The sequence below is a fragment of the Buteo buteo genome, chromosome 10 (genome assembly GCF_964188355.1).
Source record: "Buteo buteo chromosome 10, bButBut1.hap1.1, whole genome shotgun sequence".
Taxonomy (NCBI): domain Eukaryota; kingdom Metazoa; phylum Chordata; class Aves; order Accipitriformes; family Accipitridae; genus Buteo; species Buteo buteo.
Window position 1 is genome coordinate 10,065,927 of NC_134180.1, and position 25,387 is coordinate 10,091,313.

The 25,387-nt window shown below is 42.5% G+C and overlaps 1 protein-coding gene across 8 annotated transcripts in view; it reads right to left on the bottom strand.

Moving 5' to 3' along the window:
• Positions 1–18,308, bottom strand: part of SOAT1 (sterol O-acyltransferase 1) — a 31,315-nt gene extending 13,007 nt beyond the window's left edge. For 2 of the 8 annotated variants that reach the window (XR_012651990.1, XM_075038560.1), the window contains exons 1-6: positions 16,618–17,902; positions 14,704–14,837; positions 6,481–6,539; positions 864–1,012; positions 710–769; positions 166–273 (exon numbers count right to left, since the gene is read on the bottom strand). Coding sequence is in view for 7 of the 8 variants with exons in the window: in XM_075038560.1 (XP_074894661.1) it covers positions 166–273; positions 710–769; positions 864–1,012; positions 6,481–6,539; positions 14,704–14,827 (500 nt within the window). In the remaining variant the exon portion in view is untranslated. Of the gene's footprint in view, positions 1–165; positions 274–709; positions 770–863; positions 1,013–6,480; positions 6,540–14,703; positions 14,838–16,617; positions 17,932–18,204 lie in introns of those variants that run through there. The other 6 variants (XM_075038562.1, XM_075038561.1, XM_075038563.1 and 3 more) reach the window with 6 other exon arrangements.
• Positions 18,309–25,387: the final 7,079 nt, after the last annotated feature.

A 25,387-nucleotide genomic window follows, 5' to 3' on the forward strand; every position in this document is an offset into this window, starting at 1 on the left:
TCTAGCATATATTTTAAGTATGTCAAGTTGAAAACCCCCCTTCCAACAACATCCCAAGGCAGGATTCCCCCTTCTTTCTGCACCATTCTGAGTTTCATGTACCTCTGGTACTTTGGAAGTGAGCATTTCCCAGCCTTGGTCCCTGTCTTTCCAAAGTATTCTTACCTTCCTTCATCAATGAAGTCTACTAAAAGTGTGCTGAGGATGAAGACAATGAGAAGAGCGATGAACATGTGGTAGATTGTCCTGATGTGACTCACTTCAAACAGCTCACTATGGGAGAGATTCAAATGCTATCAGGCCATTCGCATAGCATACCACACCTCCAGCATGTTAGCTTTCAAAGTGTTTCACAGTAAGGTAAGATGACATCACTGCCATCCCCATTCAAAAGACTCAAGTTAACGCACAGTTTGGGTGTCAGTCTACACAGACACTTCCTTGGTTTATCCTCAGACAAAGGATAATTAGCCATTACCTTAGTGGTACCGAGAGGACTGTAATTAAGGTTTATAGTCAGGAAGACTGCAACCTGTAGTAGAGATGTTTTAGAAAGAAACAGAGAAGCTTAAATGGATTAGTCCATGGGGATTTGAACATAAGACCACAGGTGGTGGTGGGGAGAGTACCTCAAAGCAAAGGCTAGTTAGTTTGCTATCAAGGGTATTTTCAGTCAATTTAATAGAAAACGTGAAGTTAAGTTACTCACTCCAAGAGGGACCTTCTGGCAGTAAAGATCTTCCCATGTTCTGGAGGGGCCCTCAAGGTCCTGCAAACAAAGAGGAGAACATTTGAGACAAGAAAGGAAATAAGGCTTCCAGGAAACATAACCTTGTTATAGGGACAGCTTAAAACTGACTGACTTGGCTTTGTGCAGTTCCTTCTCTGAGCAGGAAGCTGGGAAGAGGGAGGCTGAAGATGAGGAATCCAGGAGTGCTGACTTTGCCACCAAACTGTTCACAAACTCCATGAAGTGACTGTCCACTTCCTTCATGAAAGCTGGCTTCAATTGCTGATAGAGTAAAAATAGGAGCAGAAAATTGTTTAACTCTTCTGGATACATTTTCATAAAATATTTATATTCCTTTTTATCCTGGAGCAGGGCAGAGCAAGGCATCAAGAAAACATTCCTGTATCATCTGCCAACAGTTGGAGCCAACTTGGACAAGATCAGGGACTTATCCTGGCCTGTTCACACACCTCAGGCCAGAGGACTTTGAGTAATGTTTATCTTCTCTATCAGATGCAACACAGAGGAACAAAGTAAACATACTGCTCTTCATATATATGTCTGGAGTCGCAGGTATTTCACATATTTCATGGTGCCAAAAAGGTTGAGCTAAACTTAACACATGAGCCCCAGAAAATTTTTCTCAATTTTAACCAGTTACAACCTTAGCATACCAAACAAGTACAACAAGATTTACTTTTTAGCCCATCTAGTGTTACTGAGGGAAAAATGGACCCTTCCATGCTTGTGGCTAAGCAATCACCATCGATGTTCTCATGCATTAACACAGAAGCAATCTCAATGATGTGAGTACAGGAAGAAGGACCAAATTTACCCTTCCACTGCTACCGGATTAAAACTTTCACATACCACTGAAATTACAGAATGCACGGAAAATTTCCACTAAAGCAACAAAACAGGGTACCATTGCTAAGCATTAAGACTGAGCAGTGAGAGAGAAAACTGGTAGGCAGCAAGACTGAAGTTCAAGAATTTAGGGGATCAAATATCCCAGTTGCATTTCATACGCTCCCTTTTCTTCAGACAGCTTTATACAGGTTCCGTTACAAAGTTCTGTGACAAAGTTGCACCATTTTAGCCTATTCATATTTTTCTTCTCTCATTTTATTAGACAAAGGCAACTTCGGAAGCATCTGGTTTACTAGAGACCTTGACTTCTAAGGGTGCATGAAAAACCATTGATGAGCATCCCCCTCAGCAATAAGTCATCCAGACAAGGACTATAATTCATCTTCAAAAGGCAGATTGTAAAATGCCAAGATGTTTTCATATCCCTTTTGTCTTGCCTGAAGACTAGCACATGTAACTCATTCCTGTATTGTCCTGTCTGCAACATAGTTGAATCTGCTATTTAGTCTCATGAGCTTTCAAAGACCTAATCTCCCACACCCGAGGCAGAGTTTTTAAAACCAGATGCATTTAGAGGAGAATTAATGATTAAATGTTCAAAGTTACTTATTTCTGCAGAAAGCACTACACTGAGCTCTGGATAGCTTTTTGTTGCGGTGCAAATTCTCTTACTCTTTATATGCAGAGAGGATCCTGAGATTTGCAGAGTGGCATGTTATTCTTATGACTAGAAAAAGGCAGGCAAGATGAATTCCCTCAAGGAAAGAAAATGAGAACATACATTCATTGCATTTCAATGAGAACTTTCGGAATCTAAAGATCCTTAGATCTCTGGCACTTCAGAAGACAGTGATTTATAAGACTTATGAGAATTTAGTTCCTTAACATCAAGTCCTCAGACACCAAAAGGTTTCCCAATACTTGGGCCTAGTGATGAAGCATGGCTGAAAGCTATCCCCTGAGCTCCTGAACCATAAACCTTTTGAGAACACTCTGCCAGATAGCCATCATCTTCAGCACAGTAGATAGGCAAGTTTCAAGAAATTACTTCAAATCTAATTGCATATTGCGTTTTGGTTTCTTATGCAAGTGTCTACTAGCAACATTTGTCTGACCATCCTTTTGCCTGGGGTTTTTCAAGTTTGCTTCCAAATTCAAGGTCCAAGTCTTCCTACATGTTAACCACATATTATTTCATCTAGTCTTCCTAATGATCAGCTGCTTAAGAAACACATATGTTTCCCTGATCACCTTCAGGGTGACTGCTACCTACTTTGTAATCTTTACGGCTGAAAAGTAACAAAACCAAGAAATCCATTTTCAAGGAGGGAAAGAAAGCCTGGAAGTTGTGCACAAAAATTACACTTCCTCAAAAAGGCATGTGTGACGCTTGAGCTCATTTGTCAGTAGGTGTTTATGTTTCAGTGCCTAACTACTATGCTAAAGAAAGCTGGAACAGCATTGTTTTCGCTAAAAAGGAACAGGCACAAGGTCTAAGAAAAGAAAGAAAAGCCAGATAACTGAAACAGGATCTGTTAGGTCTAAGCTGCAGCAGTGGTATGTCTGCCCCTTACACAAACCTCTTTCCACAGCTATGTTTAAAGGAGTCTATTTCCACTGATGGACACTTGTCATCCATGATATATCCATCATTTTCCAGCATAAATCACACTTGGATTGATTTTATACAGTAGATCACCCAAAAAACTAAGCTAAAAAGCCCTCTCTAGAATCAGAACTTGTAGGCTAACATAATATATTAATAGATGATGTATTCTTACTAAATACTACTCTCTAATGCAACAACAGCCAAGTAAGCAAGTCTAACACTCTGGCAGGAAATACAAGACAATCTGAAGTGAGACCACATAAAACCAGAAGACCCTGAAGTCAAGATGCATCAGAACTCTACATTCCTCCTGTTTCAGAATGGTCAGATCCAGAGAGATCTCTTGAAACAGAAGCTTCAGTAGGAGGAGCAGATTAATATTTAACTTAATAAAAACATTTTTCCCCTATTTGGCAGCTGCCAGTACAGAATAAACAAGCTTCACCAGTGCTTAATGAAACAGAAGCTCTTAGAAGCTGGCTACTCTTAAATATTGCTTTTCTGGGAGGCAGAGAAGAAGATTGTCTCTGCAAGAGATGTGGACTTGTTCCTTTAAAAACAAGAGAAAAAAAAAAAAACCAAAACATTGAGTACTTTGGAACTACGACCTGTAACAGAAGACACCAGTGCTCTCTGGCACAGCCTGCTTTTACAGCTTGCATGCACATATCCCTACCAAGAAAGAAAAATAGAAATTCCTGCTCCTCTTGAGGCACTCAAATTTCCATGCCAAACAAAGCACTATTCATCCCTACCAAAACTCCGGGGTTTTTTTGTGGTTTTTTGTTTGTTTGGTTTTTTTTAGTCTCTCCCCCTTTTTCAGCCTAATCTCTTCTCAGCAAGAGTTTAACAGAAATTATTTCCTTAAACTACCTCTTCCCTTTAGTTGGCACTCTGCTGAGACTGCCTCCTCCTAATACAACCCTCCAGGGCTAATACCAACATATGCATGTGTTAGGATTGGGAGAGCAGGACATGAGTTCTCAACAGATTAAATAAAATACAACCAGAGCATAGACCCTACAGTAATTGTAATTCTGTATCACAAAACTGCACAACTTATCATGCTATATTATCAACTATTACTACTGCCATTCAAAGGGCAATCTACTTGAGCAATTGCCAGAGTAATCTTAATGCTCAATAAGCCAAGGGCATTCTACCCAGTCACCAAAAAAAAAAACTTAAAGAGAATACACCTCCCACCAGCCTTCACTATGACAGGGCACAGATGCACAGATGGCCTTGTCGTAGCTTCCGCCAATGGAAAGCACTTAACCAAGAGTTTCCTAAAGTATGCCTGAAGGCTCAAACAAGAAACTGGGCAGATCCACTCATCTGTCACCATTAAGTTTTAAACAAAAGAATCAGATCATTACAAAACCAAAAAGGGAGACTAGTGTGAAAAGAATGTCATGCCAGCCAGAAGCTGGCCAATAACTGATGAGAAGTCAGAGAGAGTTGAGGGAAGTAACCCTGTAGCTTACTTAAAAAGTTGCAAAAATTCCCCAGCATTTTACTCATTCGAACGGAGTTAGCAATTTCAGTCACTGAAACATGACAACATCCAGCCCTGACCAATTGACAGAATACACAATTCTTAACTCAGTTTAGGATGAACAAAGGACTAGATTTTCAGACTGGACTACAGATGCATGAAGGCATCCTATGCACAAACAGCACCTAGCACCTACAAATCCTATTTAAATCAGAGTTGTCAGTGACCAGCACTTTTCTGAGTGAAGCATCTTTCTAGACCTCAGATACCTGTCACCTGGAAGGTAAACTGCAATCCAAGCCTTTGTTCAGTGGTTCACACAACAAAAGGGCCAGGCACTCCAGAATTCTCAGGAATTTTGCAGTAGATGGAGGTTTTTACTTAGCTTTATAGCTATTGTTGTAGCTTTGAGGGATGTTAAACAAATTTGCAAGCTGCTTAACTCAGGGTTTAAAACCTGAGCTCTCCGTGTTTTGGGAGAAGCTGCAGTAATTAAAGTGCCACTACTGGTTTTCTTGAATTCTCTTTGCAGACAAGAAATCACCTTGTCTACAAACTAGTGTGTCTCAAAGCTGGAGGCCAGAAAAAAAAAATAATTTAGAAACAAGAGACATTTCTGAAGAAAGAAATCAAAGATCAATTTGTCCCCTTGCAACCAGCTAGTGCTCCCTGGAACATAGAACTTAAAGCTACGTGTGCTTAACAGCCAAAGCTTTCTCATGCAGGCATCTGTTGCCAACTTAGTGATTTGCAGTGACTGTTTTATCCACAGAGAAAAGATGAGAGGCTTGCTCTATCATGTCCTTCTCATTCAGAGAAGACAACACACGAAATAAAATTCAGAGCTGACTATTCCTCTAATGTGCTGAATTTCAGGAGTTTCAACACAAAAAGCAGTACACTCTTTGCAGAAGACATTTAAATATACTTTACTTATACCTATTATAAATTACACACTGCCTACAGAGGTGAAAAAAAGACTTTTAAACAGGAAAACTTCTGAAAGGTGCAAGATATTTCTCTGTCTTGTAAACATCCACTCCCAATATTCACATAAGGGTGGCACAATTAGATTACTTCATCTTTACCATGGAATTCTCTGCAATAAAATTAAGCAAGAGTACAGGACGATTTGGCCTGAAGAACATGTGTGCTACAAAACAATGGTTAACAAGGAGGGTGCAGTTCATTGTTAGCTAACTTCATTTAATTTGGGCATAAATCACCTTAACATAAGCTAAGACAATGGCAGCTCACACAAATGTAATAATGTTACAAATACACAGTGCTATTTTCTTTGGGCATGTTGCTCACTGACAAAAAGAGTGGGACCAAGGTTCAGGAAGGTAATTTCCATACCCAGGGCAACAGAAGCTGTGGGATACAGGTTACATGGTAGCCTTTGTTCAGTGGATAGCAGGACACAGAGCATTCTAAAGACTAAATATGCAAGTAGGCTAGCTGATAATCACACTGCCAAAAGTTAGTGGTGAGGGAAGTTCCATTTTATTTACAGGCCTCAAAGTTCATTCTTATCTTTGGACTTCAACCTATTGGGGTCAAGTAAGACAGAACTGCATTTGATAATACCACCTCTCTTGTGCAAAGTCAGAAGAGAGAAGGAAGATAGAAAGAGGGCTGTATAAAAAAATCACTGCACTCAAGCTATGACTGAATAGGGATATTTGTGTTCCAGGACTAGTGACTCTCCTAAAGACATTCGGGGTCAATTATCCCCCTCCTCCCCGTAAGCAAGCATCAGAGTATATTTACCTCAGCTTCTGCTATTAGCTGCATTTTCCTTGTTATCACATGGTCAACATCAACCCGGCCTAAGGAAGGAAAGCAAATATTTAACATTTGCATTTTCAGTGATGCAAGCTGCATGTCTGAAAACACAGAAAGCACAACATACAGTAGCTGAGTCACTGATTTTTTTCATTAGTGCTTCTGACTTCTAATAAGGTCCCAGCAAGTTCAAAACAAAGCTGCAGAAAATTCATAAGCTATGACCAAGTATTTTAAACAGCCATTTAAGATCACAGCACTATAAGGCAGTCAACAGCTGATAACATGCTGGATTTTCAAAAGCTTTATTTTCCATCAGCAACTCTGCAAATCTTCCCAAGGTCCCTAAACATATTCAGCCTTGAAGCAGCAAATGGAACAACCCTTAGAAGGTCATATCCAAGTGTACTGATCTTTTATCACAGCTTTATCTTACACACAGTGAACTAGGCATAAGATTAGGTTGTCTGGAGGTCTCTACATTGCCAATAGACAAGGCAGTCAAGTCACGACTATTTGTTACCGTAACCAGCTCTGAAGACAGGCTAAATGGCAAGTTGGAAGGTTATCCTGTGTTCAAACCTGGCTACTCCCACTCCTTTCATCCCCCAGGAGAAGTGCTAGGTATCAATCTGACTGTATTCCTCAATATGTTTCATCACTTAAGCAAACAGTCAGGTCTAACCATGCCATGAACATCATCTGACTTTTATCATTACTAAAACCATTGGCTAATATGTAAAGCCTCAAATATCACCTTTCTTTTGCATAAAGAACTATACACATCTGAAAAGCCTCTGTTACATGAAGAGGAAGCAACATACACAAATCAGACATTTCAGACTAGTTGAGTTTTAAGACAAGGTTTGTCTGCAATGGTTGTAGAGTGCTGGCAAGCCAGCTGGCGTTTCACTTCTCCAATAAGAACTACAACACAGAAGATAAAGTTACTTAACACAGAGAGTCTTGCACATGAAGGAAAAGCAAGATTAAAGCAGCAATATCCACCCCTCTTTCACTAGTCAGGGTGAAAAGATAGCAACATACCTTGCCTTGTGCATGTCCTTTGGCAATTATAGCTACAACGGTACCTTACACAGTAACACATTGCTAGCGTTACAACTTGCATGTTCAGTAGCTAAGATGACACTACCACTCTTAGAAAAAGAGGATACTGAACTGATTCTCTAGGAACATTTCCAGTGAAGCATGAGCTAAGAGATTTGCAGTAGAGGTGGCAACGTTGTGCTGCTGTGCGATGAGAAAACAGATTTATAGCAATATCACAGTTCATAATGCAGCCTTCCTTGTCTTGTCCTCCTTGTATGTGTGCAGCCTACGCACACAAAATGCACAGTGTGTTGTTTTAATATCGCAAGCGCTTCTGTGATGCACACTAGTCTGAAGGTGCTCTTATGAGCAACCAGTTGTATGACGTTTAGATAGATGTTTCAGAGAGAACTCCAATTCCAATACTGGAGGAGAGTTAAATGAAACAAGAAACTTTATCTTCAATGAAGCTATGCTCGGTTGTCAGCATTTATTCTACACCCCATACTCCAATCAAGCAGGAAGATCATTTTTTGTTTATAAAAACTGCTCCACAAACTATAGACTTACAAACAGACCAGCAACAACAGCCTATTACTCAGCAGCCCTGTAATGCAACAACAACAAGGAAACTTCTTAACACCATGAATTTTTGGCTGCATGCAAAGATCCATTTTTACAAAAATAGAATTCCTGGTTGCTAAGCATCTCACCTCCAAGACAAAAAAATTACCTCAGCATTTAAGCTCATGCTGTTACACTTGCCAAACAGCAGCAGTTTGGAAAACAATTTGAGAGAAGAGTGTAAGATACCACTGGAGAGTCCCTTGTCCCACTCAGCTCGTGCACTTTGCTGGTCTCAAACGGATTCCCTCCCTCTCTCCCCCAGTAAATTAAATAAAAATAAATAAATAAATCAAGTTGTTCCACAAGCAGCAGAACTGTATACCCTTCATATCATCTCAGTGGCTCTACTTCCTCACTGCACCACTCCACAATTGTATTCATAGCCCCCTCCCCCCATTACTACTACACTAAGAACTACCTTGTGCTTATCTGCTAGCAAGCAGACCAGAAAGAGCTTTTGAGCTCAAAACACAACTAACCTTTTCCTGTAGAAAGGTAAGAATTTGTGTCTCTTATCCAGCTGCCAGTCTTCAAGACTATCAAGTTTGCTTGAAGCTGTCCAAGACCACCAAAGAGGACAGGACACATGAGGCTTAATGGACTGCACCATTTCCTTTGTAAGCCAAGCTAAAAATAAATAGCCACTGCTTTGACTATACATTTCCTGTCAGATCTTGCATTTGAAGCCTCAGTTATTGTAACTACCCAGGAGCAGCCCACTTCAGAAATAAAACTCCCTTTTTGACTTACAAGGCCTTGAAGATGGATATAGTTTTACAGATAGCTAATGTACAGCTTTAATGGTTGTACAGGAAACAAGGCTAGATTCTGACCTGCTGACACTGTAATTGCTAAATTGTATGCAGTGTCCTTCCTATCACTTTATTCACCCACACACCGGTGTGTATGCACAGACTAGACTAGAAACACAGCATCTTTTAAAATGCTTTAAAATCAAGATCTCCATGTCTTTAGTATATGTGTCTCATAAAACAAAGTAAAACCACCTGTAAGCTTGTTGCTTCTTTTCTAGAAGAGTCTCCTGTAGAAGAAAACCCACCCCAAAACAACTCATTCTGCTGTGTTACATCACACCATAAACTCAAGCTGTATCACAAGGCAGACACCAGAGAACACATAATTCATCATCTTGAATCATTCATCTTCTGTTGTGCAAACTGCTACTTATGTTCTGTGAGGTCATTCGAGAAGAGAAACATCACATGATTTTGAGTCTCATTCCTTCATAAAGGAATTGTGCACTCTGAGAAGTCTAAATCTTCATTTCCCTTTGATACTGAAAATGAAGACTGGATCCCTCTGTATCACTTTGGCACTGCAACATCATTAAAAAAATGGACGCAAGGCTGCACAAGACAAGCAAGCACATCTTAGCATTTAAAACAAGATGGGATATGCCTTAAGAAAACAGGAAATATATTTAAAGTCATAAGGAAGAAAATCATCTTTGAAGACTAATATGAAATAGTAGCAAGTTTCACAGGAGACTGAAGCAGGGTTTGCTTTGAAAGAGTTTTACTCACAGGCTGACGTTTTAACTTAATGGTAGTTGTGTTCCCTTCCCATCAGCAAAGACATTATTGATAAGATCTTTAGCTGACCACTTGTCTTGGGCTTTAGAAACTGATCCTTGTAGGATGTGACAACTCTGCACAGCCCGAATTCCAAGCAGGTTCAAAAGTCAGAAATAAAGAAATGAGCAAGTTAAATGTAAGCTTTGTTTCCATAGGAAATCAGGCTAATAAAAGATCACCTGAAGATTGAGAAAGCTTCTTATTGTTGAAAAATTGAGCAACTTAAGTTTCACAAAAGATTTACAAGCTACCTTTCTTAAAGGATCTCATTGTCCCTTTTTCAGCCTACTCTTATACATGTTACAGATAGTGACATTTGAGATGACGAGATAAGTGTCCCATTCATATGATCTGTTAATGTTGCAGCTTGGGATCCAACAAAAACAGCTTGTATGTAAGACACTAGCCAGCCCTCTACCAGGCAAGCTCTCAAAAATTAACTGTGTTAAACCGCATTCATTTTATTTAACCACTACAGTCTGCAATTACCACCAAGGGCACAAGTGGGAATAAGTCATTTGAGTAAAGCCGTGGCTTGCGTGCAGCGTTACAGTTCCAGCCTGTAATGACCTCACCAGCCACAGAAGCTGCCTGCAGCCCAGCACTCTGAGCCATTGCCACTCAAACTGTTGCTGCATTGTGGCAATAAGCTTATTACTGAGCAGTTAGAACAACCCAGGGAGACTACTGCTCTCTAAATCCCTGCACAGCATTCAAGACAAAAATGCCTCTTCACAGAAAAGCTAGGAAAAGCACATGAACAAACTTCAGTTTATTGCCACACGTACTTCAAAAAAAGACACTTCTCAGAACAACCAAGCACACTCACAGGTCAGAAGCATTTTCCCCTAATGATGTCAGAATCTGTTTAGCTTCAGGATCTTCATGGAGAGTCACAGATACAAACTGTACCCAATACTGCCCTTCTCTAAAAGGGCTTAAATATATTATCTTCACCATTTCTTGATCGGACAACTTGCCACTCAAGAGGTTAAAGCAACATACGCAGAAGGATTTCATTAGTGTCAGCTACCTGGATTCAAAGGCTCCCTCTCTAAAAACACTGAAGATGTTATCTGAAGGAAAGTAGTGTTAAAGCCAACCTAGTGCAAGGCTACTGTAAAGAGGGGAAGTCTTCTCTATCTGGTACAATACAACATATGTTAATAATTCAATGCTAATAGGTCTTATTTTTACTTAGGGTAATTTATTTGGCCACTCAGCAGGTAGAGGCAAGTTCTGACAAGATTGCTCCCAGAGCTCAGCTGATCTGCTTAAAGAACGCATAGGCCACTGCAGTGCAGATGGACAAGGAATTCAGTTAAAGTCATTTCTGCAGGGACACAGAACCCAAACAGCCTCTTCACTAGCAGGAGGAAACACCAGCATTCTCTACATCATGCCACCATGCCCACAGGCTCTTCACAAGAATCTGCTCAGGCTTCACCAAACCCACAGGCTGCAAAACATGAGAGCACCTGGAATTACCAGAATCCAGCTAGTCTCAGACAAGACAGCTCTGTGACACATCTCCTGGAAACACATCGAAGATACTCAATTCAAGCAGCTTAATCACAAATTCACTAATCCATAAGAAATAGCCTGTTGATACAACGTTGATACACTTAGTGCTGTGAGTCAGACAGCAAACCCTGAAGCTTTCCAAATTGCTCCGTTTCAGAGCTCCCTCCTCCTACATCTATCAGTAGGCACACACAATTCATGCAGCGTCGTGAACTTTTGCACTGAGAATGATCAATAGTAACCTCTTCGTTGGAAGATAACAACCCCTTTCCAAGATCAGCATTACTTAACAGCTTACTCACACCAAAGATACGCCACATAACTTGTTTGCAGATCAGTCTCCGGAGACACTTCTAATCCTTTTCTGATTTCTAAGGAAACAAGGGCAGACTCCAAAACCATCAGTTTACTGTTGTGAATGGTCTAATCTTAGCATTTTAGAGGCACTCAGATACATGCTTAAGAGCCTCGCTAACCTTTTCAGATCTGCCCATGCAGTTTCTATTACACTCCTTCCAGGTAAGATTTCCTGCAACCAGTACTGCCAGATATCAATATCCTACCAAGCAGAACAGTTTTATATTTTTTTATGTATCTCCAGCTCAAAACATATAAGACTAATCTTATTAAGGAAGCCTGGCTTTTGACAGGGGATTATTGCTGCCTAGATCACCTGTTGACTCTATGCCTGGACCAAATTAGTTGTTTAATTATGACACTAGAGCCAATTCAAGGAGAAGTGATATATGAGGCTGAAGTTCAGCTACTCTGTCAAAGCAAAATTACAGGCTGAATGATTACAAGATACAAATGCATTAAGGGACAGAAGAATTCTTCTGGCAATCTCAAAGCTACAAGTATTTCCATATCGCTATAAATTTGGGGGTACTGGAGTACAAACTATTCAGTCTTAGAACTTGGCAAGCAATGAGACAGTTTTCAGCAGAATTGATGAGGTAAGGAAAAAATAAGCTAAACTATACAAATGGAAGAGTAAGACCTAATGTAGCTCTAAAGCCAGCATATGGATTAAAATTATTCCTCCAAGCAATTTCAGATCAGCCAATGCATTTGAGTTTTAATAAAGAAAAGATTAATGGCCTAGAATTTTCTGTACGAAGTTCACACACTTCTGGAAACAAGTCAATCGGCCCTTGACACATTAACTCGTAAGTTAAAAAGCAGATCGTGTTTGCTAATCAGGGAGAATCAAGGGTGGGAAATCACATTAGCGATTTAGTTTTTCTACAGAGATAATTGCTACAAAGACACTACATATTTACTCGCATACAAGATACTGTCTTCACCTAGCAAGAATCCCTTGACTGGAATAAACATGCATCTTGTCTAAAATTCTACACAATACCCAGTGTTAAGATGCTACGGTGTAAAAAGGATGTTGCCAGACAGCAGATCATTAGCTTCATGCTGCCTTTGTACACATCAGGACTAACGCCTTAGAAACAACTATTCAGAAGTGAATAGCTAGGACAAAAGAAAGTGAGAAAAGAAGTCTATGGCTACTTCTTTTGAGAAGATCTTCCAAATCAGCTGTGCTTTCATAGAAAGCCCTACCTACTTACACAACCATACTGGACTATGTGAAAAGGCCACTATCTGAAACACATGAACACTTCAATTTTGTAAAGCTTCAACCTTTGTGTCACAGAGATGCTGATCTAACCCCACTGTACGGGGGAATTCTTGTCCAGATCGATGCATCTTCCTCCCAGGCCTGTGATATGGTCAGGCATCACTCATGCCTCCTACCTTCCTGTGGCATTCCTGTTGTCCCCATCACTGTGCTCTGCAAATAGTCTGCAAAAACTGGTCTTAAGTCTTTGTGACACTTCTGCTGAATTGGCAGCAACCCTGGAAGGTAAGAGGCACCTAGTCTTAACTAACCAGGATTCCTCCCCGCTGTCCTTGCTGCCCTTCACTGCAGTTTGTACTGTATTAAAACACACTGCATTGTTCTAAGCCAACCCACCAGGCATATGTACACGCATGAAAGCTTGGTACACGTTGAAGAGATCTACCCCAGAATGTTTACTTGCTATGCAGCCACAGTATCTCACCCGCAGTGACATTACGCCACATCTCAGAGGTATTAAAATGAAAGGCTTTTACAACAGGCACACCCACCTATCAAGTACTTATTATCACAGCTATACTTACTCTTTACCCACAAGCTTGCAAGAACTCAAATTCATGCATAATAGTTAACGTGTTTCCATAGATAAAAAAGTAGAAGTCTGCTTCCAAATCCACCATAACTGTTTTCCAGTAGCCATCAACTCCATGCAATTTTGTAAAAACAGCATTAATGGTACAGACCCATTTGATTCAATTAATATGGCATTACCACCAACAGCTTAAAATCCCAGTTCTCTTAAGTAGTTTGTGGGATGGCTTTCTCTCTAATATCTTTTTTGCAAGAAGAAATCTGACTTGTCCTAAACTTAAATTTGCTCGAACTCCTGTTTCAGTTGAAAGTAGTACTGTGAAATAGTGACAATATTCAGAAGCATACCAGTAAGAGTTATCTCCTTGAGTCACTGGCACCAGGGTTTTGGAGCTTATACTCACATGGCATATTTTGATAAACTAGTTTAGCTTTTTGCTTATTCTGTTTCCCAAAGAGAAAAGAAACAAGTTGCAATTTCATTGCTAACCTCCTTATCACCGGGCTGGAATGTGGTGCATAACCCAACAATTAGAGACAGTCACAGTGTCCACAGGCAAAACCACTCATACTGCCACACAGCTGTCCCTGCAACTCAAGGGACAGGACATAGACAGCGGTGACCCTTCCACAAAGCCAATTATAAACCACATAATTTTTAAGCTGACCACAATATAAATTAATACAAAACCAACTGTTTATTGTTCTATTTTATGGCAGCCAAGGTTGAGACTGGATAGAATGGAGCAGCTCTGACATTAACAGAGCCCCACAGGAGCAAAGAATCATTCTTTGTGGCATCCTACCTACATCTGTCTGTCAGGATGGATACACCAGCTTAGCCTGGTATGTTAAAGTCCATTTTGTTCAAACTTGAGGAAGCCACATACTTGTCAAGATGCATTTGCACCATTTACAGCATTAAAGCATCTCCTCCTCATCACACACATTTGTCTTGTGACAATTAATCGCTTTCTTTACTCTAGATCCCTGTAAGCACTGCAGTACACAGCCCCTGAGGAGAAGTTCTGTAGGACAGCACTCCAAACAATCTAAACCTGCTGAAGAAGAGCAGCTGGTACACAGGGAGCTCCACTTTGGCAGCCTTTCTACAAGCAGAAAAACTGAAATGAAAGAGCAAAGAGGCAAGAGCCATGAGCTAGAAAGGACACCTTAGAGGAGATCACATGCCAGAGTTGCAACTAATCCCGAGTGAAAGAGTCTCACCATTGCTTGAGTTTTGAAATGACCTCTCGGTCTCAGGTCTCCTCTGCATTTCCTCATTCTCAGGGGTCTTGCAGGTTGTAGTGGAGCCAGACTGGCGTTTTCTTACACAGTCTTCACCTGCCATTGTTGCCTAGCTAGACCAGAAAAGGATAGCAAATAATTAATGACAAAAGAAACTCATTTACTCTTTACATTGTTCAAGAAAAAATGTACATAGCCTTCTTGACAGTAAACTTAGACTTTCTTCCCCCCATTATGAAATCAGAGCAAGGGTAGGGGAAATTAAGCACACACTTGTATTAGCCATTTACTGTGGATCATAATTCCTTTCCCTTACTACAAGCAGTAAAGGAACAAAGCGACCGAGCAAGTTCCCCAACCACTACCAAAATATCTCCTCACAGCTCCCTCCTTTCCCTACAGACCTTCTTAAGCATTTGTGGAATCTTTAAAAGGCCAAAAAGCCCTTGCAAATGCTTTCCGATAGTCAGTTGGGCAATAAAATTTGTCTTCAGAGAGATCTGGCAGGTTTGCTTTGCAGAATCACCCGCATTATTTTCCCTGAGCCAAGCCCCTTTCCATCAAGTTTTCAGTTCTTACAGAAAGAGCAGCTTCCTCAATAGATCCTTGTACTCTGCTTGGCCAGACAACAGTTGCATTGCAAACCACAGGAAAACAGAAAGAAAGAATCAGGTTTGAACTATGCCAGATTCAATGACAAAGGTCACTGCTGGGGACAGAGCTGCTAGTAGGGAACACCTGCAGCAACAGAGCCAGGCTGAAAACAAAAAACTTCTCAGTTAATGAGAAGGGGAGAAGATACTAATTTAGTCACAAAGTGACATTCTAGCACAGTCTCCATGAAATTGAGCTCAAGAAGCTCTCAGAGATGAAGCTACAACCAGGGACAATTTTCAGAACTGGACTTCCAGAAAGCCACACAGGCATGTATGTAACCACATTTTCAAACTAATGCTTCTCCTTTTTGATATATTTTTCACCTTGGCACAAACTCTTAAACAGACATGTGTTTTGTTGCTAGTGAACAGAATACACACACCAGCACAGATGAGCTGCTAGAGACAGGCAAGGAAAATTAATGCACTTGTAGAAAAACTAAGAAGGCAGAACATAATTATTTAAGGATGGATTTCCTCAGAATACTGAGGCTGGCACTTCTGCAAAAGGGAAATAAGACTATGATCAAATGTTTTCAGGACTCAACTTCCTGTGTCTGTCCCTCTAGTAGAACAGTCTCCCATTCTCCTTTCAGGCATCACAGCACACAGGGGAAAAAAACCTTTTACAACACCAAACAACAAATCGCTAATTCAATCACCAACACCATTTCTTGCAGCACTGCCTCTCAGCTCTCTCTGTCTCAAGAGATCACAGTCGGGTCTACAAGCTATAAAACAAAGACCATTAAAAATGACAAGCTGCCCAGCTGGCTTTGTACAATACCTGATAGCTCACACTATCATAATTTACATAATGCAAAAAGCATTTACATGAAGAACAGAAAGAACCAAGCAAGAATATGGTAAATCTTCCTACAGTAACTATGCTCACCAGCACAGAAAGGTAGCTAGCAGGACGTACCCACTTCCTACCAGCTCTGTACATAGTTATTGCTGCAACCCTCCTTCAAACACGAATCAGTCACCATCACGAAGACATTACTCCTTCCACTTCTCAGCCTTCCCACAAGGTTCCAGGTACAGACATGGCCACCTCATGTTAGAGCAACCCACCTGGGGCTTATAACTACGTGGAGATGCTGGACAGGCAAACATTTCAATCTTTCTCCTCTTACCCAAGAGAGATGCCCAAAACTCTATTGAAGGATAAGAATGCATCACTCTGATCACGCAACAGGGTCTACAGAACAGTGGGGGGGGGAAATCAAGCTACCTTATAAATTCCTGCACTAACAAGCTTCTCCTTGGGGTACTAGCAAGCCTCTCCACTGCCTCCTGATCCAAGTTAAGTTGTTCTTGTGAGCCACATCTGTCCTTAAAGGTGCAGGTTTTCCAGCTTTAACAGAGGAGCACAAGTTTAATTCTTTTCTCAGTACACTTTTCAACTTCTTAGGTGAAGAAGGCACTCCTTCCTCTCCAGTGCAGAGTGGTTAAAGTATCTCACTGAAAGGGTAACAGAAAGGAGTTAAAAATAAAGAATTTCAGGATGGGTTACAGAAAAATCGTGTGTGGGAGAAGAACAAAAAAAGTTAAAGCAATTAACTTAAAGAGTTATTCAATTCAGATAGGCTAAGTGATCACAACAAAGCCTTTTTCACACGACACAAGAATTGTGCTAGGGGAAATCTATGAAAACAAACATTTACGTAGTCTAGTTTCCATATGACAAGAGGGACAGCATTACAGTACCTAAGCAACTATCAGCACATCAGTGCCTAAAGAGGGCATCAGACCCTCCCTCGAATCTCTGCTAGAGCCACATCAATCACAACACAATACCATGGTAAGTCCAAAATGTTCACTACCTCCTTCACTAAAGGAAGTAATTCCTCACAATTAGTAAATAGTCACTCCTTTCACCCCACTATGGGCACTTGCAGGACATCTAGAACCACAAATGCATCCCATTAACCGATTTCCCAGCAGAAACTCCCTGATTTTATAGGCATGACTGTGTTATGGTACTTTTGTAAAAGGTCTCATAAACCTTGAGTTTCTCCATCTTCCCTTTCGAAACACTAGTAATTATAAGCATGCCTTAGGGGAAAGGCAACACCCTATAGAAAGTACATCTTTGCATTTCAAAAGGTTTGGTAGCACAGTGAGGGCACATCTCCTACCTCCAATACCACTTATGCTAAATAATAACCTTATCCCAAAGACCTTTCACATCTCCAAGGTTTTCCTTCATCCCTTGGGCATAACGTTAACTAGCAGACCCGGTGTGCTACGTCCTCGATATCGGCAGAGCTCTTCACGAACTAGGCAGGTACCAAAACAAAGTTAAGGTCATTCCACAGCTCACCCGCAACGCGCAAAACACTCAGTAGGGGAAAAAAACAAACCAAACCAAACAAAAAAACTCAAACCCGAAACCTGCAGATAACAACGGAAGCTGCTTAAAGCACTGCCGAGGCTCCGAGCACACCCGATACCATAAAGTCAGCTCCCTTCTTCACTAACTCCCTGGAAACAAGCACGGAAGTGTTCGGCGGTAGTGCCCGCTGTCAGCAACGAGACCCACCCCTCACCTCCCCCCCACCAAGCCCCAACCCTGAGGGCACCAGGAGGCCTGCGGAGCGCTGGCCCCCTCCCCCGAGCCGCACGGCCCTGCGAAAGGACTCGGGCACAGCTTCCCCCGCCTCAGAGAGAGCCGGGGGCGGGGGGCCGCCGGTGCCGCTGGGGGCGGGCCGGGCCTAAAGCCGCCACCGACGGCGGCGAGACAGAGCGGACCCTCTCCCGCGGAGCCGGCCGGGCCGGGGCCGAAGGAACGGCCGCCCTCACCCCGCGGGAGCGTCACCTCAGGGCGAACTGAGCCGCTGCCTCCGCACGCGCCGGCTCCCCACAACCGCTTCCCGCCTCCGCCGCGCGCCCGCGCGCCAGGGCCTCTTCCCGGGGCTCGCGCACGTCACCGCGCAGAGGGAGGGGGGAGTGGCGGCGCCGCCTATTGGCTGGGAGGCGTTCCGCAGGGGAGGGGGCGGGGGCGCGCGGCGCGGGGGCGGTGGGAAGCCGGGTGGGAGGCGGCACGTGAGGCGCACGTGGGGCGCGCGCCCCCGCCCCCCCCCCAACCGCCACATACACGCGCAGAGTTTCCCGCCTTTGTCCCGCGCCCCCCCCCCCCCCCCCCCCGTCTTTTCTGTCAGGCGTCGTGGCGGGACGCGGCCCCTCGCCGCCACCTTATCCCGATCTTCTTGAGGCCGACGGTAAAGCGCGGGGACGTGGGACGGCCCAGACCGCCCGGCCCGAGGTACTGGGCAGGCTCAGTCAGCACCCGCGGGCGGGCTGCCCTCGTCCTGAGGATCCCCCTCCTCCTCCTCCCCACCGCCCCCCGGCACAAGGAAAACTTATTTCAAGGAACTGGGAGGACACAGAAGTCAAGGCTGGGAGGCCTGGAGGACCCGGCGGCTTTATCTGTCCTCGTCCTTCAGAGGGAACACAAAGGTTGCTCAACAAGTGCTTCCCCTGGCGCCCGGGGTTCGGTACAAACACGTGTCCTCCCCCAGTGAGGTTCTTCCAAACGGCTTTATGGGAGCGAGGGCAAATGTTTTTAAAAGGAGGTAAAAATGGAGTGCCTGCCAACTTGAGTAGCACCCCCTGTCCCCCAAGAAGTGTGGTTTTGTGGCAAGGGGATGTTCACCCTCACAAGTTTTACCCCGGAGTGTGAGCTGCAGCTCGCCAGTAAGGGGGGGAGCTGAGAAGGGGTCCTGGCTGGAGAGGTCTCCTTCCAGTCCCAGCCTCTACTCCAGAGGGTCAAAAACTGGGTGAAAGGCTGGGGTTTGCACCCTCGCTTTCTTTCTTTCCCCAGGCAGAGACAAGCTCGTGACAGATGGTGAGTCACAGGAACACGTCACCAGCAAACAAACTCTAGTAACCTCTCGGTAGCTGCATTTCACTGGGTAAATGGGAAAGTTTTCCTAAAGTCAGGAGAACTAAGCCACTAATTTCTTACGGGCAAGTATGTGTCTTTCCTTTTCCTCACCACTTCAGGGCTGGGCTGTGCACCCTGAAAGGTTGTCCCAAACCAAGGTACGAAGCAGGGTATTAAAACATTTCTATCATATTTCACCTTCTCAGACCTGTTAACAAAACAAATTTGCTTTGACCAACACACACCCGAGACACACTCTTAAATGTGTAAGTCTGCTGGAACTATTCAGAAGTTGTTCTAAATAATCTGTGGAGTCTCTGAGCAGAGCCACTGAGTGAAAAAGTCTGAAACAGATTTAGTTTGCAATGTGTGTTCACACTATTATCCCACCACCCACCTTTCATGCTGCTTAATAGGAAAACTGTTGTAAAAATTAAAGGAAAAAAAATAAAAATCCTATCATTGCTGAAATGCAAATAGCTGCATGGGTGATAGCACCAGGAATTTTCACATAAATTTGCCCCTGTTCTTAAGAAGTCGATTTTAACACAATGCTGCTTAGAGATACTCTCAAATCAGGCTATACATGATCACTGGTGCCCTCATGCTCAAAATGCTGTGCTAGCTATTTACACTGAAGCATCTTGTGGTGCCAGCATCAGCTGTGTGAGCAAGTGGAAAAGCAAAAAAAAAAAAAACCTTCCAAAAATTTTCTAAAGGTCAATAAATTGTTGATGAAACTGTTTCATCAAATTAGTAAAACCCTAACTCTGGGTGGAAGGAAACAAGATACCTTTAACAGAAAGAAAAGTGCACGTAACCTTCAGAGCTGGTCAGTTTGCTTTTCTTACTTTGCCTTAAAGAGGTGGTGGATAGGTGCCACCAGATTTTATTAGCATCTCTTTGCAAATCTCCCAGGCCAAAGCAGCGCAGTGTGACGGGCACCGAGCTCTCTCTCGGGTCTCTCGGTTTTTTCCCTAGCAGAGAGAGCTGTTTCACAGCCTACTTTCCTGTCCGTTTAGAGGCTGCTTACCTGCAGCTCACTGAGGGTGAAGAGCAAAGTGGCTGCTCTTGTTACCTTCCTTCCCATCTTTTACACAAGGAATTGGAAGAAGGCATTGCCACCTCTGCTTCCTGCCACTCACACCCATCGTCTGCTGTTGTCTTCACCATTCCAAACTGCTGCACTGTTTCATCAGCTACATCATTTACTCTGCTTGTCACCACGGTGCTTGCAATCTTGATTTTCTAGAGTGTTTTATGTTAATCCTATGGGTTGCATTGCTCAACGATTGCCTAACCACAACCGTTCCTGAGCACTCCTGGCTGAATCACTGTATGGTTGTTCCCATTTGTTGACATGGGAACCTGTGGCCCTGACACACCAACTTTTTGCTTCAGCTTCACTTGCTGTCACCCACCCAATGCCACGCAGCAACTCGACTTCTACAGCACTGCTTGTTTTCCTTTTTTTCTTTCCTTTCTCTTCCTTTCTTTTATTTTCTTTTAATTTTCTTTTCTTTTTCCTTTCCTTTCCTTTCCTTTCCTTTCCTTTCCTTTCCTTTCCTTTCCTTTCCTTTCCTTTCCTTTCCTTTCCTTTCCTTTCCTTTCCTTTCCTTTTTTCTTTCCTTTCTTTTCCTTTCTTCCTTCCTTCTTTCCTTTCTTTCTTTGTTTCTCTCTCTATTTCTTTCTTTCTCTATTTCTTTCTCTATTTCTCTATCCATCTCCCCGGCAGTCTGCATAACAATTTACAGTTCTCATGCACACATTATATACCATCATGTTGACTGGTAACTGCAGACATGCTTGATGCAGTGGTCGCTGGGTGAGCCTGCCTTATGCCTATCAGCTCAGGGGGAGCATAAAGAAAAGCCTTTGCTGTTAATGCAAACATGCTGCCCAGCGTGGCTGGATACATCCACACGATGACTGGTGCGGTCTCTGCAGCCCAGGGGAGGCTCTGGGGAAGCAGCAGCATGGCCTGTCCTGGCCAGTGTTATGGGGAGGTGAGGACGGCAGGGGCGGCAAGGCAGAGGGTTGAGGCTTTCACAGCCCCTCTGTAAAATCTCTGCCTGGTCCTGTTCCGTCCTGTCATTTTTGACATTTCTGCAAAATAGATGTGATTAACGCTGCCTACTTTTAATTCTGTGTAACTCTAATTTATTTTCTATTTTAAGATTTTTGGTCTCAGTCTGCCCAGAGAGTAAGTAGCTGTGGTTGTTTCCGATGCCTGCATTTATTGACCAGAATGATTAATTCCTTTAAAACGTCTATCTGGGCTTTAAAATGATCCATCTGAGAGCCTCAATACTTTCACATATTTCAGTAAAGTGGACCATGTCCTATAATAAGCCCTTTAAAAGTATAGTTTATAATTTCCCATATTGGATGCAGAATAGCAACATCCTAACGTAGAAATGAAAGAGCTCCCTCAAGTGGTTAAAAATATTGTTACATGTTTAACTTAATTTTTTTCCTTTAAAAAAGAAGTCAGTAATGTTAGATCTATAATGTAAAGCCGGTTATAAATGTAGCAATGCATGAGCTTCCATTTTTGCATAACCAGAAAAAATGGTGTGGAAGTCAGACTGAGGCCAAAACTCAGTCAGGCAAGTGCTGCAGTTAAAAAACAAACAAACAAACAAACAACAACTTTTAAGAAACTGTAGAGGACTTCAGCCTGATCTGATAATGCATGATTGAATTTTGGCAGGAAAATCGAAAACTAGCTCCAGCAGACATCACATTGTTGAGGATGCCTAAAGTGTTTATAAATCATAAAGATGGCTTTTTAAAAACTCCAGTTCAAGTTTCCACAGTTCCTGCTATCATCATGTCAAGATTTTGCATGTAATTACCCTTGCTCCTCTTTACTTTGTATGAGGCATAAGGTTTTCAAAATATTTGGTGAAAGAGATTCAGATCAGCAAACTTTGGAGAAAAAACAGAAGCAGCAGGAATTAAACTCCGACTTCAGCGAGCAATTCCTTGCACAGTTACTTTCCAAGCAATGAAGTTACTGGTTTTGCTGGCACATGAAACAGTCAGAAAGAAACAACCGCATCCCTCTCGGCAGAGGGCAGTGGTGTCCTTACTCAAACACCACATCACTTCTTGCTACTCAACTGAAATCATCCTTAAAAAAAAAAAAAAAAAAAAAAAAAAAGTGAAGCCCTACTGCCAGCCAGCAGGTTGCTCGCTTCTTCTCCAAGCTCAGAAATCCAAGTATTGGGCTTCTTGCCACGACCAAGGACGAGGTGCAACAGTCAACTTAATTGCTGTGATTCCATTGCTGAAAAGGGAAACTCGCATTATTTTTTGAAGAGCAACTAATTTTTCCTTTCCCTGCCATTTTGAAGTAATAGAATGAATCTTGCCAGCTGCGCTGGTGTAATGGTTGGGTTTTTGTTTGTTTAAATTGAGGACGTTGTTTCTTCAGTATATTTAAAAAGGAGAAGATCCTTCTAATCTGGCTAAACATCAAATCATGAAAGGTATTGAATGTGTACAGGTATAACTACTGTCTAACCCTGCTAAGCTGAACTGTGTTTTCTGAAACTCTTCTTTACCCTCTGCAACATACCAGCTTTCTCTTTCTGTTAGGCTCAGAAAGAATTTCACCTGGGTCCCAACCACATTATGTATTATCATCATTCTCCTTGTGACACCAGCTCAAACCAATCTCAGATTTATTTCGCAGTGTATTCTGCTGCTTATTAAAATTGTATGAAAATATTGAACTGCCTCAGTGAGAGGGTCTCTGAAGTTGTTTCAGCAGGAACACATGGCATTAAATGTGCGGTCAGCCCTGGAAGAGTGACTTCAGAGAGATTAGTTCCAGAACAAGCAGGTCTAGTTACTAGTATTGACTCTCTTGCTTATAAGAGCTTTCTAAATATTTTTGTGGAAACGCAGCACTGAACTTGGCCAGCATCTCCTTCCCATTCATACAGTAGCAACTGTACATGTTCCTTGTGACTCCACAGATTGCCAGCTGTGTTACACAGCTGGGACCCTTCCTTGTGAAGGTAAGACACAGCAGGTAGAAGAGCAGATGTTTTACATCTAGTTTAATGACTGCTTACTAGTCTGTAGTAGTAATCTCTTCCTCTCCATATTTCATAAATATGTGCATCCTTTCTCTTTTCCTAAGTAAATACAAAATAGTTTGCTGTTGCTCTCCCCATAGCTGGTAAGGTACTTACATGGAGAAGACAGTGTAAGCCAGTATTTTCTACCATTTCATTGTCTCCCATTTATTTGTTACAGTATAAATGTGCTGACCGCTGATGGACATGGAAGAGAATTAGTGCTTATGGAATGACTGGTCTAGGATGATTCCCAAGACAGTTGTTTACAGGTAATCATACAGTCCTACCTATTCTGTACTTTGCAAAGTGCAGGTTATGGGGACTAATAATTTTCTATGTGCAGTAATCAACTATTTCACTTTTCTAATGTGGGAGATTTCCATGGCTTTCTCCACTCCCCAGTTGTAGAAACAGAAGCATGTTCTTAGGGAAGGGCTTTCATACACAAGCTGTAACATATATTTTTTGTATCTTTTAGACTGTCTTCAAAAATAACATGATGAGGCTGTGGGAAAGGTATTGGACTTGAAAGGCGTGGGGAAAAAAAAATGAGGTGCTATGGTGAGAAGGGATCAGCCTCTTTGAGGGAGTATGAGATCCTTAGGGTCATCAAGGAGAGATCTTACAGAGAAATGTCACATAGGTAGCCATTGTGCTTGCAAGACACATGGGGAACACCATGGAGAAGTCTAGGAGCATTGAAATGGCAGCTAGAATCATAATGCCAGAAGTGGTTGACCTTTGTAATGGAAGACTCCCCATAATATGAGCACATGGGGAAAAATAATCCCCATCAAAACCAGGATATATTTCTCAGAGGAGAACAAATATCTTCATCAAGCCATGGGAGATGGAGTCTCCATTGTAAACTAAGAAAGAAAACATGTTTTCAGCTTTCAGTTTCAGACATTTCCTCTTTTCCACCTTGTTTTAATCTCTGCAAAGATAGATGACATCTCCTGAAAGTAGTCCCAAGCAGGAGACATTTCTAAATCTGCCCAGCCAGCTCTTTGGCTGTTTCCATGGCAATGAGGCAGCGTGTCCTGCTGCTCTCCCTTCTGCAAGAGCCTTTCCCAAGCTCGATATGGACCGACAGCACCATGCGTTTGTAGCTCCCCTGCCAAAAACTTTCCTCTTCTCTGCTCAAGGCCATTCCCATCTGTTCCTTTCTGCTTCTCCCTGATTCCGGAAACACCTGGCTAGAGGGGGAATCCATCCATGTGTTTGCTTGTCTGCTGCAATGATTCAGGCTAAGGGTGGACTGCTGCCAGTTATACAAGTTGAGAGACTGGAGAGGGCAGTGGTTTCCAACCTTCCTGTCTTGGAAAGAAGTTTTGGGTGATGGAATCCAGATTTCTAGTCTCCCAAAAGAATGGGACTGAAACTTGGCACCTCTGGCCATAGCAACAAGTAGAGCAGTAAAGAATGTACAGACTTGGTACAATGCAGTGCTTATTGAAGGAGATGACAAGCGTGAAGGAACACTTCCAAAACCCTGAATTCAGATAGATCTATGTCACAGCTGAGTCTCTGGCAGCTCTCAACAGCATTTCACTGAAAGTGAAAAAAAAAAAGTCAGAGTTACAAAGCTGAAAGAGGAGCTTTTGCTATCGGCTGAGGACTAGCAAAAATGGAAGGTTATAATGGAACTACATTGGGAGGTGAAGCAATCTGCAGGGTTTGCTGCAGTTGATCTGCATTGGGCTGAGTTGATGTGGTTACAAAAACATCTTTGTGCTCAGCACTATTCCGTTGTTGGCCTAGTGCCTTGAGGCTTACATGCTTTGGAAATATGGATGAGGAGATGAAAACCTGAGCTTGTTCAAAGGATTTAAATCTGAAGATGGCAGGCCCAGGAGAGGGATTCTGAGTTCAGGCATGTAGGTCATGCAAGAGAGGTCTTGTCTTCACTAGCAAGTTAATATGAAATATAGTAAGTATTCCTGCTAGTTCAACCCTTGCCCACACACAAAAAATTCCCTCATTGAATAAAGTGGCTGGAGAAACATGAATTGACAAACCAA